The following is an 18,673-nucleotide window of genomic DNA, read 5'->3' as shown; positions in this document are numbered from 1 at the left end:
TCATCCCAGAAGTAAAAGTGTCTCCAGAACAGGCTTATGAAGAAACCATGTAAAAGCCAAACTGGCAGGGGTACCACTAGTAAAAAAGGCAGGTGGGCCTGGGTCCCAGACCTACTTGGAAGGGTAGGTTCCACATCAGACCCTATCTTGTAGGGAGGAGAAAAAGAAACAATTCTTTCTGCACTTGCACAGCCTATACCAAGGTCAAGAGGCTTCTTGTTTTTCTGCACGGAAAACCTGGAAACTCCTCCTGGAAATACAAGTGAGCTTATGTCCCTGGCTGTGGGGACTGAGGGTTAGACTAAGTGATCTTTAAAGGTCCCTTCCAACCCAAACCATTCTATGATGCTGTTCTATGGTATGTTGAAGTCAACATCTGTAACATAACCTGATCAGCCTAAGGTAGGTGAGGCAAGTGCAAAGCAGCACTAAGACTGGAACAATGCCCATTTCTTAATTCTGTAGATATTTTATTCTTGACTCTAGGCTTTTTACTTTCAAGAATTGGGGCAATACTGTTGTAGGTTAAACGTGGAAGAATGGCGAGGAGATAGGCAATGGACATCAGTACAGCTATAACCCAGATTCCGTGTAACGAAGCCTTCTGTGCTTTGTTAAGGCAATAGGGGTCATTATTCTACATCACAATAGATTGTTACTTATGTTGTCCTTGGTTAAGTCTTCCCAAACGTGTTATGTATCAAGCAGTCTCCCACAGCTAGCCATGCTCTTTTCATGTAATCACTTGCAAGGATGATTAGGTAATTATAACGTTTAATGTTCATGTGCAAACTCATGTAAATGCTTCAAAAACTCCCGCCCATTATTCTGTTCGAACTGTTTGTCTGTGGTGCCAAGGACCTCCCTGCTTGCTGCTTACCTCACTCAGGAAACTACTGGGGAATCCCCACTGGGATGATGAGGTAATAAACACTTCTGACCATCTTCATGCATATTTTATTTGTGTATCTCACCCTGCATGAGTCTGGACTGGCGTCACTGGCAGAGGCCAGCCTGGTGGTGCCACTGCCTGGACCAAACAGCTGTGTGGCTCTACTACAGTAAACACATGTTATGAAGCAAAAGGAATAAGATCCACAATACAGTTACTTACTCAACCTGAGGCAGAAGCATTTCAAATCAGAACCAGAAAAAAAATAAAACCAAGTTTGTTTAGTTAAATAGGCACCAAATGAAGACAAAAAAATCTCTCAACATCCCCCAACTGCAAGGTCCTAATTCAGTGACTGTCACTATACACCATGCAGACCGACAGTCTCAAACTCTCTGGGTGCCCTCCTGAGCTGAACCAGTGCAGCAATAGACTGGATCATTTTCTCTTCTTGCACCAGAGAAGTTATGGCTTATAAGTTACATTATTGTATTTTACTGACAAATACTTACTTCAGTGAAAGAGAATAGTCATGCTTGCTTGTTTGACTATTTCTTACAAGGTAGCTACACTCTTTACATAAACGTAACAGGTTTTCTGCATCTGTCCGACTGATTGCTCCATGATACCATCTAGGAAAAAGCAGAAAGATTAATACACACATATATGGCAACTCATACTCCTTTCACTACTTCACTTCTTTAAGGTATGAATAATGATTAATATCACATAGATATCTTGAAGATTGAACATATTACAGATAAAAAGCACAGTGCTTGCATTATCTGAAGTTAACTTTGCAGTTTGTGGAGGCCTGTAGTTTCTGTCAGCTGAAGGAAAAAACTTAGATCAGGAGAGCATGCAACATGATTAGTGTACACATTTATGAAAGAAATTCCCACTCAGAGCAACACTTTATAATCTCTACCTTTCAAGCAGTAGATATACAATATACACATTTACTGTTTCATTCCTGTGATATATCAGTATTTCAACTGATACACAAAAGAACAAAAAGAAAATAACATATGAAGAATATGAACAGTTAATAGTGGAAATTATTTGCTAAAATAAATATTTGGAAAAAGAAAAGTGATAAAGTGTGAAGATCTCTAACAAAGACACTTGTTCTAAACACAGCTGTGACAACTCAGAACACTTTTAAGTAAATCTCTGGTGATCTCTGAAGTGGGTGTGACCAGGGAAGAAAGGAAATGGAGAGAGGAGAGGTAGGTCCTTCACTAAACTGAGGACTGCAAACAAAGAACCTTCTCAGCACATGCCGCTCTATATCTGCACTTTCCCCAAGTTTCCCGAGCAATGTAATATGCTTGGCCCCGCACTGGATCAACTCCATCTCTGAGGAAGATTTCTCCCTTCCTGAAATTGCCAGATGCACGCTGAAGCATGATGAGACAAAAACCACTCCTGCCTAAGCAGAATCACACATACATCAGAAGTGCTCTCTGTATGGACCACAACTGTCTGACCAGGAATGGTCACTGGCCTTGTGCAAAAAAGTTTTGTTCTATTTGTTGTGATTTTATTTCTCTACTGAACTTACTCTAAGGGAGATGTTCCAACTAAAAGGTAAGTGAATAAAGACCAGACAGATCTCTTTGACAGATGTCATGCTCTTAACTACCTCGTGCTGATGTCAACTCCACCGTCAAATCAGACGAATGTGCTAAACAAAAGCTGGTGCTCAATTTAAAAGTTCATTATATGCCTGGTTATAATCAAAGTCTGCATTAGAGAAAGCTAAAAAGAGGGTTATACTATTATAGATTATAGACAGATAGAAAGGGAGGTACTGACAGCTCCATCATTTCACAAATAAAATTGAGGCACAGATGTGAATGTTTTCAGGCAGTGTTCTCCCTATCTCCCATTAGAAATTTACAGCTAAAGGATATTTCTCAACATGGAATTAAAGACTAGCTTGTCTTCTAAGTGTAAAGGAAGAATATTAACACTAGGTATAAATCAGAAAACTGATTTGGAAGAGTCTAGAAATTACTCAGCTTGATTTTTTTTCTTTTCTCCCCAAAGAGTCAAATAAAACAAACAAAAAAAGAGCAACCTATGTAAACCCAAGGAGATCCCTCTAAATATCAGAATCTAGGGTAATTTTTTCATATTTTACTCAGATCTGGTGTTCCCCAGTTGGCAGAGAGGTTCACGGGAAAAGAACGTTGGGCTGGTTTCAGGAAGAAAAACCTGCTTTTAAGAGTTGGAAGAAAACCAGCAAAGCATGAAGACAACCGCTGATGGGAGAACATCTGATTCAGAAGTGATGCCTGAGAGCTGTTTTGGCTACAGTTGCGAGTTAACAGAAGTATCCAGAAGTGTAATTGCTAGAGAATCATATACTCATGTAAATGGGACACTCAGATTGCTCCTGTTCCAGCTAATTAGAGAGATAAGCTTAGTGCTATAATCAGCGTAAAGTTCCCAACTAATTTGTTGTTTCAACTACATTGGGTCTGTGTGCCCTGGCTGTGTCTATTTTTTAAATGTCAGCTTGTAGGTATTTGTGCAGAAAGGTTGAATATTCAAATGTCAATGATATGATCACAAAATAGCAAAATGACAACTTGTGAAAGACACCAATGAAAAAATATGGGACTTGAAATCCTGAAGACATGCATACCTTCTAAGATACCCTGGAAAACACAGGCACACCATGAAAATCTCAAAGCAAAATTTAAATATAGCCATACATGTTGACCTTTATCAGGACTGAAAGCACCCTGATTGTGGTTTATAGAACATTCTTCCTGATTTCCCTTACTTTCTCAAAGGTCAGGTTTCAGCCACTAAGTGACCACAGCTCTGCTGAAGACACGACAGTTGCATCAATTATACAGCACGTATAACCAGTTATTACAGCTCATATATAATGCATAACACTACTCTGTTCTTGAATTGGTCAGAGGGAAACAAGAAGTCACCAGATCTTTTATACAAAGCTCGCAGGAATTCACATTCATTAAGACAACAGAAAAAGAACACGCTTTCTTCTTTTTGCTGTTACTGAGGAAATGGAACAAATTAATTCAATTCCCCATGGTCCACAAGTTATTGAGTTCAGACTCTTTAATCACAAACAACTTAAAGTATTTTCTTGATGTATTACCACACCTTGGTATTTCTGTCTGTTTGGGAAACTTCCTAACTTACCTATCCATTTGTCAACTTGCATACTTCCTTTCCTCTAGATCTTGTACTCCTTTTTACAAAAACAGATTCCATTTTAGTAGAGAAAGTTGGAATGGTTTGCCGTGTGCTGTGGAGAGGTTCTATGCTACTAAAACTTGAAGAGTTTGCACGATTACAAATAATCTAAGATACAAGAAATCTAAACTCTTCTGTTTTCTGACACATTATTGTTAACTGTGCATTCATTTCAGGTTTGATCCTGCATAATAAAGAACTAAAAAAAAATTAATGTGATTAACACCTGAATAATTAAAAGAAGCAAAACTAGCTCTGCAGTTTTCAGTTATTATCAAGTTCAGTTATACATAACTGCAGTTATACTAAGAGAGAAAGCTACACAACATATTTTAATCAATATTTATATTAGAAATGTTTATATTAGAAATGTTAATAAGTATTTAATATATTTAATCAGAAGTTAATTAACAGATGCTTAGCTTTCTGTAGTACTTTAAATGTATTTTTGGATGGAATGGTGGGCAGGAACTACCCAAATCTAAGGACCAAATTTTATAGTCAAATTTATAGCCTTTTAGTCATGTAGCTAACAGTATCAATGAGTGATTTCACAATAGTAGTTGCTACTTCATCTGTTGAATATAAGTATACAACCCATCAATGAGCAGAGCTTTAAAAGTTAAGGCTTATTAGATGAAATGTGACACCACATATGATATTTTTCTCAGTTTCAAGATTAAGTTTCCAAATACTGCACATAAAAATAGAATGTCAAAGGAGAAGGAATTTCCGGAAACACCTTCTCTCAGACACAGTTGAAAGAGGGGATTCTCTCCTATTGAGTATCTGAAGTGCAAAAGAATTACTAATCCTCTCAGTACTGCTACCATTCAGGAAGAAAGTATTCTTACAAAGAGCGCACTCACATCTGTGCTAAATTATGCTGTCCCTCCCCTGTGAAAATAAATTCTGCATCTAACTTTGAATGACAGTGTCTGGAATGGGACTGCCTTCAGGGATTCAAGACAAAGCCTCTCATTTTACTGTGTGAATCAAATCCATTGGCTTCTCAGTACTCTCAAGTATCAGTGTAACCTGTGTAAATTGCTCCACAACAAGATTTTTTCGTTGTGTAACAAGTGATTCTGGCCCCTTCTCTGAGGGTAGATTGGAAGGGACCTTAAAGATCATCTGTTTCCAACCCCCTGCCATGGGCAGGAACAGCTTCCACTAGACCAGGTTGCTCAAAGCCACACGCAGCCTGGCCTCCAACACTCCCAGGGATGGGGCACCCACAACTTCACCGGGCAACCTGTGTCTCAACACCCTCACAGTAAAGAATTTCTCCCTAATATCTAATCTAAATCTACCCTCTTTCAGTGCAAAGCCATTACCCTTTGTCCTATTGTTATATGCCCTTGTAAAAGTCCCTCTCCAGCTTTCTTGTGGACCCCCTTTAGGCACTGGGGGTACTGCTACAAGGTCTCCCTGGAGCCTTCCCTTCTCCAGGCTGAACAACTCCTGTCTTCATAGGAGAGGTGCTGCAGCCCTCTGATCACCTCTGTGGCCCTCCTCTGGACTTGCTCCAATGGGTCCGTGTCCTTCTCATGTTGGGGCCTCCAGAGCTGAACGCAGTACTCCAGGTGGGGTCTTAGGAGAGCCGAGTAGAGGGGACAGAATCACCTCCTTCAACCTGCTGGTCATACTTGGTTTTATATAGCCCAGGATATGGCTGGCTTCTGGGCTGCAAGCATTTGTTGTTGCACCATGCTGAGCTTTTCTCCACCAGCGCCCCCGAGCCTTTCTTCCCAGGGCTGCTTTCAATCCATTCTCCACCCCGCCTGTACTGATACCGGGGGTTACCCCGATACAGGTGCAGGACCTTGCACTTGGCCTTGTTGAGGAACTTTGCGGGGTTTGCATGGGCTCGCCTCTCAAGCCTATCAACATCCCTCTGGATGGCAACCCTTCCCAACAGCATGCTGATAACACCACTCAGCTTGGTGTTGTCAGCAAACTTGCTGAAGGTGCATTCAGTCCCAGTGACCATGTCACCAACAAAGATTTTACACACAAGCACAAGTCCCAATACTGACCCCTGCAGTACAGCACTCATCACTCATGTTCACTTGAACATCAAGCTATTGACTGCAACTCTTTGAGTGCAACTATTCAGCCCATTCCTCATCCATCAAGTAGTCCATCTATCAAATCCATGTCTCCCCAGTTTAGAGAAAAGGATGTTGTGCCAGCCAGTGTTGTTCAGGACAGCGTCAAACACTTTCCACAAGTCCAGGTAGGTGACAACTGTTCCTCTTCCCTTATCCACCAACACTAACCCTGCTGTAGAAGGCTAGCACATCTGTTAGGCACTATTTACCCACTGTGAAGCCATGTTGGCTGTCACCAATCACCTCCTTATTTTCCATGTGCCTTAGCATAGTTTCCAGGAGAATCTGCTCCATGACCTTGCTGAGCACAGGGGTGAGATGGACTGGCCTGTAATTTCCCAGGTCTTCCTGTCTTCTCTTTTTAAAAATGAGAGTTATGTTTCCACTTTTTCACTGGACTGTCATGACTTCTCAAATATGATGCATAGTGGCTTAGCCACTTCATCAGCTAATTCCCTCAGAACCACAGATGCATTCCATCAGGTCCCATGGACTTGTGCACCCTTCAGGTTCCTTAGAGGGTCTCAAATCAGTTTTCACTGAGACAAAAATGCTGTTGAGTACCTCAGCCTTCTTCATGTCCCAGGTAGCCAGGTCTCCCGTTTCCTTCCAGAGAGGGCCCAGCATTCTCCCTAGTCTTCCTTTTATCACCAATGTACCTACAGAAGCTTTTCTTGTTGCCATTGACATCCCTGGCCATATTTTATTCTATCAGGATTTTATCCTTCCTGACCTTATCCCTGGCTACTCAGATAATTTCTTTGTATTCCTCCCAGGCTGCCTGTGCTTTCTTCTGCCCCCATAGGCTTCCTTTTTGTGTTTCATTTTGTCACGGAGCTCCTTGTTCTTCCATGCAGGCCTGCTGGTGTTTTTGCTTGACTTCCTCTATGCTGGGATGCATCACTCCTGAGCTTGGAGGAGGTGACCCTTGAATATTAATCAGTTTTCTTGGGCCCCTCTTCCCTCCAGGACTTCATCCCATAGTACTCTACCAAGCATATCCCTGAAGAAGCCAAAGTCTACTCTCCTGAAATCCAGGATATGAGCTTGGTATGCACCCTCCTCGCTGCCTTAAGGATCCTGAACTCCATTACTTCATGGTCACTGCAGCCAAGACTGCCCTTGAGCTTCACGTTTCCCAGCATCACCTCCTTCTTGGTGAGAACAAGGTCCAGCATGGCACCTCTCCTCATTGGCTCCTCTAATCACTTGGAGAAGGAAGTTATAAACAACACATTCCAAGATCTTCCTGGATTGCTTATGTCCTGCTGTGTTGTCCCTCCAATAGATAGCCAGGTGGTTGAAGTCCCCCAGAAGGGCCAGGGCTTGTGAACGTGAGGCTGCACTTACCTCTCTGTAAAAAGCCTCATCTGCTTGGTCTTCCTGGTCAGGTGGCCTGTAGCAAACCCCCACTATAATGTCACTTGTCCCTGCCCTGCTTTTAATCTTGACCCATAAGCTCTCAGTCAGCTCCTCATCCAACCCCAGGTGGAGCTCCATGCACTCCAGATGGGCATGGACACAGAGGGTGACACCTGTCCTTGTCTCCCCTACCTCTGCTTCCTAAACGGCTTGTATCCTCCCATTCCAGTCATAAGAGTCATCCCACCATGCCTCCATGCTGCCAATAAGATTGTAGCCCTACAGGCATGCACATCTCTCAACTCTTCTTGTTTAACCCCCACTACATGCATTTGCATACAGGCATTTAAGTTTATGCACGCACACCCACACCCACCTCCTCTGAAGCTGACTTACTGGCTGGGGCAGCTGGAATTCCTTTGTGTTGCTCCTCAGGTACCTTCAATCCTTCTCAAAGCTCTCAGAATTTCCTGCTGGCACCAGCCTCAAGCTGGCAGGAGAGGGATGGACTGAGACTCCCCTCTACTGGCAACTTCAGTTTAAAGGCCTCTTCACCAGCTTGACAAGCCTATGACTGAAGATGCTCTTCCCCTTCTCCAACAGACAGGCCTCATCACCCTCCAGCAGATCAGCTTTCTCAAAGCGAGTCCCACTGTCTAAGTAGCCAAACCCTTGGCTGTAGCACCAGTCCTGTAACCATTTGTTCATTCACCAGACCTGACTGGCTCTTTTAAACCCCTTCCCTTTGACCAGGAAGACTGATGAAATAACTCCCTGCGCTCCCGAGTCCCTCATCACTGCTCCCAGGGCTCTGTCAGCCTCATACAAGTCTGGTACCCCTCAACTGCTCCTGGTGGGATCACTGATGCCCATGTGAAACAGCAGCAGTGGGTAATAGTGGACTGGATGAGGCTTGGCAGCTTCTGCGACACCCCTGACGCGCCCCTGCTCAGCAGCACAGCTCTGGAGAGTGCGTTGGGTCAGCAGGTGGGCGCCTCCGCACCTCAGAGGAGAGTTGCCCACTACTGTCACCCATCACCTGCCCGTGGCTGTGCTAGCTGTCACACGTGGAGCAGCCTGGGCCACCCGGCTCTGCTCCAGCGACTGCTGATGCAGCAGGTCTTTCCTCTTCAGCCTGCGGAGCGGTGAAGCGGTTCTGCCAGTGCACCTCGGGTTGCGGGGAAGCCCCTTCCTCCCGCGGCATTGCTGGCCCCCCCTCCCTCCCGCGCCTGCCGGTGGGCGAGTTTTCGGCGGTCTGGCCGCGGGCGGGGGGCCCGCTGCAGGCTGTGCTTGGCACCGGCCATCGCACTCCTCCTCGGCTCCCGGAGTTACGAGTCCTCTCCCCTTCCCACAGGCGATCCCCGCCCGGGCACGCCGCTCGCAGGCCGGCCCGGCCCTGCCCTGCGCCGGGGAAAGGCCCGGGCACGTCCCGCTGCCCGAGGCTGCGCCGCCGCCTCCCCCGCGCCGCTCCCTCTGGGCAGAGGCAGCGGCCGCCGCCGGGATGCGCGGCGCAGACCCCCAGCCACCGCCTCCGCTCCCGGCCAGCGCCCCCCGCAGGGCCCGGTTGCCCCCGAGGGCCGTCGCCGGCCCCGCCCGCCGCCGTGCGAGCTGCCGGCCGCGCTCCCCGGCTCAAGGAACCGCCGTGCGCTGCGCTCCCCGCTCCGCTGCGGAACGCGCCTGCGCTGCAGCTGAAGGCCGGGGCGACGGGTAAGCACCGAGACGGGGAAAGCTGAGGAGGGAGAGCTGGACTGCAGGGTCTGGGGCACTTGCTCCTGTAAGTGGGAAGGGAAAGAACTAGAGAGCCATTACCGTGCTTACTTACATCTGCTTTTCCAGTTGAACAGTTGGATCTATTCTCTCTCCCAGGATCCCGCAAAACTCTGGGCTGCCATGTTTGATGGGTTTAAAGCCTCCTCCAGGTGCTCTTAACTGCCTGCGCTGGTCATTTGAGGGAGGCGATGCTTGGCGTTTCTCACTTCCATTAAACTGGGCTGCAAGATACACAATAATTACCTCTCCAAGCAAGCTTAAAAAGAAACGAATTAGCTTTAGCACTTAAGAGAGGTTTCATGCTTCCCAGGGGCACCCGCTAGCATCAAGTAGTAGTAATTTATTTATTAAGATGTAGCGATTTATCTGCAAAGTTATATGTATCACGTAAAGGTGTTTCTAACTAGGCAAAATATGGTCCCTAAAACTTTTGCTTTTGCAGTAATAGATTACATAGTCTTCTAAACCTTAGCAAAATAAGAACTAGTTATTGTAACATTTGATACTTTCCTCCCCAAAAGATGATACTGAAACAAGTAACAGTAACAGAGATGGGCTTTCAGTCACATGCCGTAATTTCAGTAACAAACAAGTGAGGAACATCAAGAATCCAGCTTGCCTCAGTTTATGTGTAATCATCCTAACAGTAATCCAGGTGCAAATCCAGACAGCTAACACACATCTATCCACATCAGAAACAGAGGCAAGCAGCAGTGAATTCAAAGTGTATCCACTTACACAATGCTGGCATAGCACTTTTGTCTTGAAACATTAGGGGTAGAAAACGAGGAAAAGGGAAAATGGCATTTGTTACTTTCTCACATTAACTACGTTATTCTAAGAAAAGCAATACAACTTATTTTGCAAAGCTGTAATTTCTTAAAGCACTGCAACATCTGTAGCAAAGCATCCTCATTCTACACCTACTACACTTACAGATTCTACATATCTATAATCTGAAAAAATTAAAGGACACAATATTGCCAGAAACAGTGAAAGGAGCTACCCACACAATATTCCTGACTCTCACTGCCTTCTTTGATGGTTTGCTTCTTCATCAAAAACTAACACTCACAGCTGCAGATGGATTACTGTTTTAAAATCATCTAGGGGGATACCAGGCAGAAAAAACTTCACTATGTCAGGAGGCAAACATCACAATGCGCACAAACACAGAGCACAATCAGCTCCTCTGTGAGTTTCAACAGCAGTATCAGAGAAAAATGCCACAAGGACAGTCAAAGGGACTCCCTACAACAGCATGTTGTAGATCTCATGCATTTAACCCCCCACTTCTAACACACAGACACTTAGGCACGTTGCTGTTAATATTGTTTTGAGGCAATGCTAAACAACAGAGAGACCTGTAATGTTTAAAAAGGTAATGCATACAGAACAGAGATGTGTTGGGTGTGGAAAATGTTTTGCAGTGTTGTTGGGTTTTTTTTTTGGAGGGGAGGGTTATTTTTATATGCTTTCTTCATGGGGCTTAGGACACTTCCAAATTCCCCCTCTACTCAAGGAAAGGAGGCACAAATTATTGTAAAACTGGGCAAATGTATTCAATCATATTCTGAAATATGTATGGCAGAAATATGCTGGTTATTTCTTAAAATGGAAACTTAGATTTAACCTCATTAATATTCAGGATATTATATATAATTATATTGTATTTCAGGATAATAAAAGCTGATTAGCATAACAAGGAGAAACATTGCATGTGTGTACTTGCCAGTGACTCATATGAACAGCACTTATTTCAACTGTAAGAAAAACACCTGGATGTAATTTTGATAAACAATTTTTTACTTTAAAAGAGAAAAAAATGTAAGTATCTATAATGAAAAACAAGAAAGAATTTGAAAAACAGAGAATGTTAGTTAAACATTACAAATATTTAACAGGACATGGCCTTGGGAGAAGGAATAGACACCATAAATAAATCAAGCTAGGAAGTAACAAGATAAGCTCAAGGAGAACCAAACGGTTAATGAGACCAAACAGCAAATTACTTGAACTATATGTGAACTCTCATAACTAGCATACTAAAAGTTCCACCCTCAAGCAAAGAAAGCCCCCTACTAACAAAGCCTCCTCCCCACAGAACATGTGAGGTGAAAAAAAAAAAGAATGCTTTACCTTTAAATGGAGACAGGGCTTGATAGAACCAATGACAATTGAGTGTGACTGAACATAAGTGTAAACAATTGTACACACTGTATAAAATGTTCTACCATGTGTTAAGAGGGGTGCTTGGTTTGTGGATTTGCCACCCAGCATCCATATCTGCGCAGATGTGCAATAAATAAATATTTTGACTCTGTGGGTGGATCAGCTTTTGCACACTGGGTCAAGAATGCAAATTTGAGATAACAATTTGGGAACTCTGAAAACTGGCAACCTTAACATCTGTTTCTGACCAAGTAACATCTGTCAGACACCAAAAATTCAGTTCACAAAACATATGAAACTCTGTTGTGATTGTAAACAGCAGTAGCTTCACAATACGATGGTTAGAAGTAGGATCTGTTGTCCAAAAATAGCACAAAATTTAATTTCAGATGCTTTTGAATGTTGCCTTTGCCTGAAAAGCTCTGAATTGTCTTTGGACTCCTGCCTTTCTGTTTGTTTGTTTGGTTGTTTTTTTTGTTTTTTGTTAAATTGGCAGGCAGAAACAGTCTGAAAGGGATATCCAGATAGATTGAACTGGTAAGTGTGATATCCAGTCAGGCACCAACCCACACATGCAATGTTGTTCCCAGGACTGAGTTTTGATTGCTGTAAGTCATATCTTAACTAAAGCTGTAGTGTATATATAGTGAAGGTTCAGAAGCTCTATTCCATGCAGCTGGGAGCATAAAGTTTTTTATTACTATGTTACCTGTGTTTACATAGCCATTACAGTTATGGATGTGATGATGCATACCTGACCCTTCCTCACTCTGTGTAACCTCTCTTCCTCTGCCCTGTAGCTGGTGCTATACCCAGCTTTAATTCCCCCAGGGTCCTATGCACCAGCTTTCTGTGCAACACCAGCTGCAGTCACAGACGTGACCAGGTTTGGCATCCTCCTTCAAGAAGTCTATGACCTGTGCTGAGAACCACTTCCTCTTCAGAACAGAGGCCCACTTATTTTTTAAAGCAATACTAAGATCTCTACATGCATTTGCTTTACCCAAAGGTTTGCTATCCGCACATGACAGCCTGGAAAGGCTTGATTTCTCACACACTCACATGGGAGCTAGTGTCAGCCTGACATTCCCGAATGGGCTCTCCAGTGTTGCCATCTCCTTTTCCAGCCAGACTTAGGTATCAGAAACCTACTTTGTTCCTGTTACTTTGCCAATCTCAGCCCTTCTGGGCAAGCCAGTTTGCCCAGCTCCAGCAGCAGGCCTAACAAGACCTGCTTGCTTCCCATAAAAGCCATCAAAAATACATTTCAGCCTCCAATGAAACAAAACCAATTTTGTTTGTGAAAGAACTCAAGATGCAGACAGTCAAAATGGTGCACTTCAGCTCTGCTAGACAAGTCCCTGAGGAAGGCTAGGCACAGCTTGCTCCACAATGTCAGCATGACAGCAATCCCAGCCCTATGCTTAGGAGCCACAGTGCAGACACGTTCCCCTCAACCTGAGCAGACTTCATAGCTTGTGCACAGTTTCAGTCTGGCACATCTCAGTTTCCAGGCTGGAGATAAACAGGGTTTATCCATGCTTCAGCAATGAATCTTAAAATCATGGCAGAGGAAAAAAACGTTTTCTCAAAAGATTTGCACAAGTAATTAACTTCATTATAATTCTAGTGTTGCTTGCCATTTTGGTTTGTTTACTAGGTCTAGCACCTGACAAATAAAAAATATTTGCTGCATAAGTCTCTTTGTGTCTGCAGATCACAAATGTTTGTTGTTCCCTTCAGATGAACTTCTCAAAATAGGAACATTTTAGCAGAGGGTCTTTTCAGGTTCACCACAACTCCAAGTAGTTGGGGGATGGTAGTTGTGGGTCTGTAAAGTGGGACTTGCCCATTGCTAGAATTTCTAATACCACTTAGACCAACATTGTGCTCTTAAGAGAAATCCACTTCAGCTAAGAACTAAAAATAAAGCTCACCTGGTCTAGCTACATTAGCTAGATAAATTATGGAACCACAGTATACACTAAGTCAGAAAAACGCACACCTCAGCAGAAGGTTAATACTTCTCCACTGCAAACTTCCTACTGTTTCAAACTTAGAAGTTGGACCTCCTTCCTTATTTTAAACACTTAAAATTCCTGGGAGTTAGGTTAAGTATAGACACATCAGATGAGACAGCAGCTTGAATCTATGCTTGCAGCCAAACCTTACATACTAGTTTGTAACAAATAACCAGGTACCTAAGACATACTAAGTTACAATGAATGACAGATGCAATCACAAAATCTAATTTACCTCAAGAAAATATTTGCTCTCTTAGCATTTAAAAGAGAACTCTGCATGCTGAACCCATAAGGAATTCAAACATATCATAATACTTCTTATTTAAACTTGTTTTTAGTCTATTACTTTTGTAAAGCAATATTTTAATTTAGTGTGCTGTCATAAGTACTAACTGTATAATGCCTAGAATAATATTTACACATAGGCAAATCATAAAACGTCATATTGGATGGATTGTGCTTTATTAATTTACAGTTACATACAGACAAACAAAACTACAGATGAAGAAAAAAATTAGATAAAACTAAGATTACAGTTTTTTAAATAATCACTCAAAAAACCCTATAGCTATTTCAGAGTTTACCTGACAAAGAGCAAAAAAGTGGGAATGAAGATGATTACAGAGCTCCAAGTCTTGAGCTCCATAATGAGTTGTGCAAAAAAAGGTATGCAGTAGAAATGCAGCAAGGTAGCTTGCATATGCAGCTTTCTTCTCTGGATTCAATGAATTACAAATCAGCCATTTCATATCATATGCACGATACATGAAGAATAAGATCTAAGTTTTCCATATGCACTCATATGACTCCTAAGACAATAACTTCTAAGACTAATAATCCCATTTCTGTGGCTGCTGTATTATTAGTTCAGAAATCTGTAAAGTGTTACCTCACTGACCACGGACTGGTACTGGTCCCACAGCTTGTATCTCAGTGTTGCTGAACAATGAAGTTTCTGGTTTAGGTATTTTGCATACTTTGAAAGAAAAACTACTTCCGGGTAGCACATAATCACTAACCTTGTGTGGGAAGCTCCCAATAACTCTGATATTACTCTTAGCTTTTGGAAAATTATCAAAACTACTATGTAAGGAAATACTCAACTCAGATTCCCTGTGTTACACTAAGCCACAGAAATAAGCTGCAGAGAGATTAAAAGCCCTAAAGTATTCCACCTTTGAAGATCTAAGTGTCACCTGCTCAAGTATTTGTTTCTGCCTGCTCTTTTACGCAGTCCAAGGGCTTTACTTACCCTCTCACCTTCAAACAAAATATTCTTTGCTCAAAAGTAGCTCTAATCCCAAGCTGCCCAAGAACACAAGCAAGAATGGCTAAACACACCTCTGGCCAAGCAAACACTGGGCAGGTTAGCAAAAAAATAACTGGAAGTCTTTCAGCTAACACAGTCAGCAAGAATTAACTGTTTAGCTTCCTTGCAGGAGCTCTTCAACAGCAACCTGTAATCATTGTAGCCCAGACATTCCCATGGCATGTGGCCTAGCCCAGAGGGCTATAAGGATGGGGATGAGTGAGGAAGCACATCAACCTCCCTTGAGGGCAAAAATGCGCCCACAGCTAATAGGAGAGAGTCTTGGGTGATAGAGAGCACGTGTTTGAAGGTGGGAGAAGTCCCAAAGAGATATAAGAAGGTAACAGAGTGGCAGCTGGCGTCAGGTAGAAGGATGAATGAGAAAATCTAGACATAGAAGCAGTTCTGTAGGACAAAAGAAGGGGAAAAAGTAGACTACATAAGAAGGACAGATGGGCAAGAAACAGACATGGTGGCACGGGGGAAACAGTGGAAACCCCTCCAGAATGGAGAATAGAGAAACTCCCTGGAAAAAACGCAGAAGGCAGCCTAAGACCCACTGTGTTCTGCTCTGCGGAGCCCCTGCATGTGCTGCGGGTAGCTTGTGGATCCTTTCGGGTAGCCAATACCCTACTACAACAGATTTGCTGTGGACCACACTGCTGTGTAGTAAGCCTCACCGGTCACAAGATGGAGGCTGCACATAGGCTGTAGGGAAAGGTAACACTACTGCCACCACAGGGACACATTAAAAGACATGAAATACGTACTGAACTGGGGCAGACATCAATGCCATAGCACAAAGCCAAAGCAGAAGGCTTTACACACGTGCCAGACTGATATTCAGCACCTGCAAAACAGCCATTGTGGCACTGGAAAACTAGTGATAGATGTCTCCATTAATTAGCCTATCTTGACATGCAATAGATATCCCAAACCATAGCCAGGATCTCACAGCCAGGCAATCTCCCAGCACAAGTCTTCCAAACTTTTTAATTGGTCCAGCAAAAGGGATGAGTCAGCTTAGGCAAGCCTGAATCAAAGCCTGTTTCTATGAGGCAGAGCTCAGCAACAGAACTGTTTATCCTGCTAGAAACCACACAAGCAGGTTAGACTTTTGTGTTGGAGTTCATGCTCTTTAGGGAAATAAACTATTTTACCTGCACAACATCCAGCAGAACTGGATCCTGGTTTAGATCCAGCCTCAAAAGAACTATCAGCATATGCTTAATGGAAAAGTGACTAAGCCTGGAAGTCTGCAAGATTGTTAACAGCTCACATGCCAGAGCAAATCATAATCATAGGAAGTAGAAATCAGTTTTCTCTAACCTCCTCTTCTGTTCCATAAGAGCCCAACAAGAGGAAAGGGGATGCTGAGCAAGAAGGGTTTTTTTAAGCAGCTATTTCAGGTTTATCCATGTGTCTTTTGCTCCCACTCACATTTCACAGGATGGATACTGCAGACATCAGCTTGACTTGGAAACAAACTCAAATCAACTACAACCTGAAGATATAAGAACGAGTGAAACACAGAGGTAATATCACTCTCACAACACATTGCCACTGCTCTCACTGTGCTAGAAAATAAACACATTTAGTTTGCCCATGTCCACCTACCTATTAGGTGATCAGGTCAGAAACACCCAAGAAGGGTATTGTCCCAACAAACTCTGTTTACAGAACAGTAGCCCTGCATAGCTGTGGAGAGAAGTCACTTCTTATTTCTGTAATGTGGCAATATCATGGCACACAGAATTGCAAAATCAGAATAATTCAGGTGGAAATGGGCGGTGGGAGGTGTCTATGTGATCAGATCAGATTGCTCAGAACTTTATCCAGTCATCCCTTTACACAGGATGAAAAAAAATAATCTAAAGATGGATGTCATAGCACCATCAAAGGTAGCTGGCTGCAACAAGGCTTTTACCATCCCATGCCAGGTTAACTTCAATACATAGTTCCCACACCTTGCCCCGGCACAGCCACCAATCCCCCACAAGTTTTCAAAAGTTTATCTACTATCCATGCTGTTTCTTCAGCCTCTTCAGGCCAGTCCACCCTGCTTCTTGCCTCTGCTGCGTCCCTTCCATGTCTCTCCTACATCTCGGGCACTCTCTTTCCTCCCTCTGCTTCTTCCAGGTCTCTCTTCATTTCAAGCTCCTCTTCATACGGTCCTTAAAGCTATTTAACTACTCAGCAGGAACCAGATACAGCTGTACACTATCCATGTCAGCCAACACACCGCCCCTAAAGCAAGCCTACAGCTGTATATTATCAATGTTAATTAACCCACCTTCATTCCTCTACAATTCTTCTACAGATGGACACTGCAAGAGCCCCCGGACAGTTGGTTCCAATGCATAACTATCCTTGCAGAGGAAAAAAGTTTTCCCCAGACCAAGACAGAACCACTCCTGATTTAACTTATATCTCATCTTCCCATCACATACCTGCTCATTTGTGAAGAACCTGGCTCCACCATCTTGAAGATCTCATAGGCAATGGAAACTTGCTATTACATCACTCTAAAGCTTTCTAGCTTTCTCTTCTCCAGGCTAAGCAAGCCCAGTTCTCTCAGTTGTCTCCTCAGCAGTCATTCCTGCAGTTTCCTGTCATTTTGATGACACTCTGCTGACTTCAGTGTTTATCAACTTGCATCAGAATACTGGACACAGCATTACACATGTTGTCCAACATATGTAAAGTAAGGAGGAACAGTCACTCTGCTTGATCTACTGGCTATGCTCCTATTCACACAGGCAAGGATGTCGCTAGCCTTCATCAGTGCTGGGCAATGCTGCTAGCCACATTTAGTCCATTTTCCCCTTAAGCCCCTTCCATCAAAGCTGTAACCCAGTAAGCCAACCAGTCCTTGGTCCATATCATTGCATGGGGCTTGATCTTGTCCTGGTTGGATTTTGTCAGCTTCTTGTGAGCCCATTTCTCCAGCCTGTTCAGGTGTCTCTGAATGGCAGCTCTGCACTGCCCACCAGCTCCCTCACCCATCTGCCCCCTGCCACTTGATATCATTCCAGACTTCACAAGGTGCATTTCCTCTCCTCCTTCTCTGCCTTACTGATAAGGATGCTGAACAGCAAGGGTTCAAGAACAAATCCCCTGAGAAATCACACACAGTTCCCCCTTCAGAATCACAGCCTGACTGAATGAAGCCCTGCTCAGCCATTTCCACAAAGCAACAGAAAGGAATAAAAAGAGTGGTGTAACCAACACCAAGCACAGACATTCAGGGACAGAAAAGAGTTTGTGTCGAATCTCCCTGACTGACAGGTTCTGATGTGGGCGAACTTCAGCAGTTCAAAAGGATTAATCCAAGAACAAGTTCTACATATCCATAGAAATGTGTTCAATTATAATGCAAATATTCCACTCATTACCGAGTAGAAGCATGTTACTTCATGCATGTTACAGACACTTTTTGTCCTTCACCTGTAAGAATTGCCCCACAATTTAAGGACCTTGCAATGCAACACCCTTATCATAAAGCCACTCAACACAGCCTACATCTCATACATTAAAACGGGGGTAGAGGCAAGGAGTGGGAAGAAGATAAGTTTTGCTAACATGAACTCAGTGCTCAGATGGGTGACAACAGGTCAGCTGAAGCACCAAAAAAATTCCCCATTTCTGCAGGAGGTAAAGTTTTGAGACTACCCACATTTGCTTTTCAGAGATTTATCAACCCCACACATACCCCAAAGAGCTGAAACACTTGAGTTCTCCTAAAGGCAAGTACATATACTATGCTGTGAGAGAGAATTTCCTGATTGGGATC

The 18,673-nt window shown here is 43.4% G+C and overlaps 1 protein-coding gene and 1 long non-coding RNA gene across 3 annotated transcripts in view; one reads left to right on the top strand and one right to left on the bottom strand.

The window, feature by feature from the left end:
• Window positions 1-18,673, bottom strand: part of SHB (SH2 domain containing adaptor protein B) — an 83,291-nt gene that overhangs the window by 23,823 nt on the left and 40,795 nt on the right. For both annotated transcript variants that reach the window (XM_056325150.1, XM_056325151.1), the window contains exons 4-5: window positions 9,428-9,596; window positions 1,405-1,524 (exon numbers count right to left, since the gene is read on the bottom strand). In XM_056325150.1, coding sequence (XP_056181125.1) covers window positions 1,405-1,524; window positions 9,428-9,596 — 289 coding nt within the window. The remainder of the gene's footprint in view (window positions 1-1,404; window positions 1,525-9,427; window positions 9,597-18,673) is intronic.
• On the top strand, window positions 9,200-18,671 carry LOC130142784 (uncharacterized). The gene is made up of 3 exons (XR_008819504.1): window positions 9,200-9,312; window positions 16,330-16,415; window positions 17,201-18,671. It is a non-coding gene; the product is annotated as an uncharacterized LOC130142784 (long non-coding RNA).

Source organism: Falco biarmicus, chromosome Z (assembly GCF_023638135.1).
Source record: "Falco biarmicus isolate bFalBia1 chromosome Z, bFalBia1.pri, whole genome shotgun sequence".
Lineage (NCBI taxonomy): Eukaryota > Metazoa > Chordata > Aves > Falconiformes > Falconidae > Falco > Falco biarmicus.
This window is presented reverse-complemented; position numbering and strand designations above follow the sequence as displayed.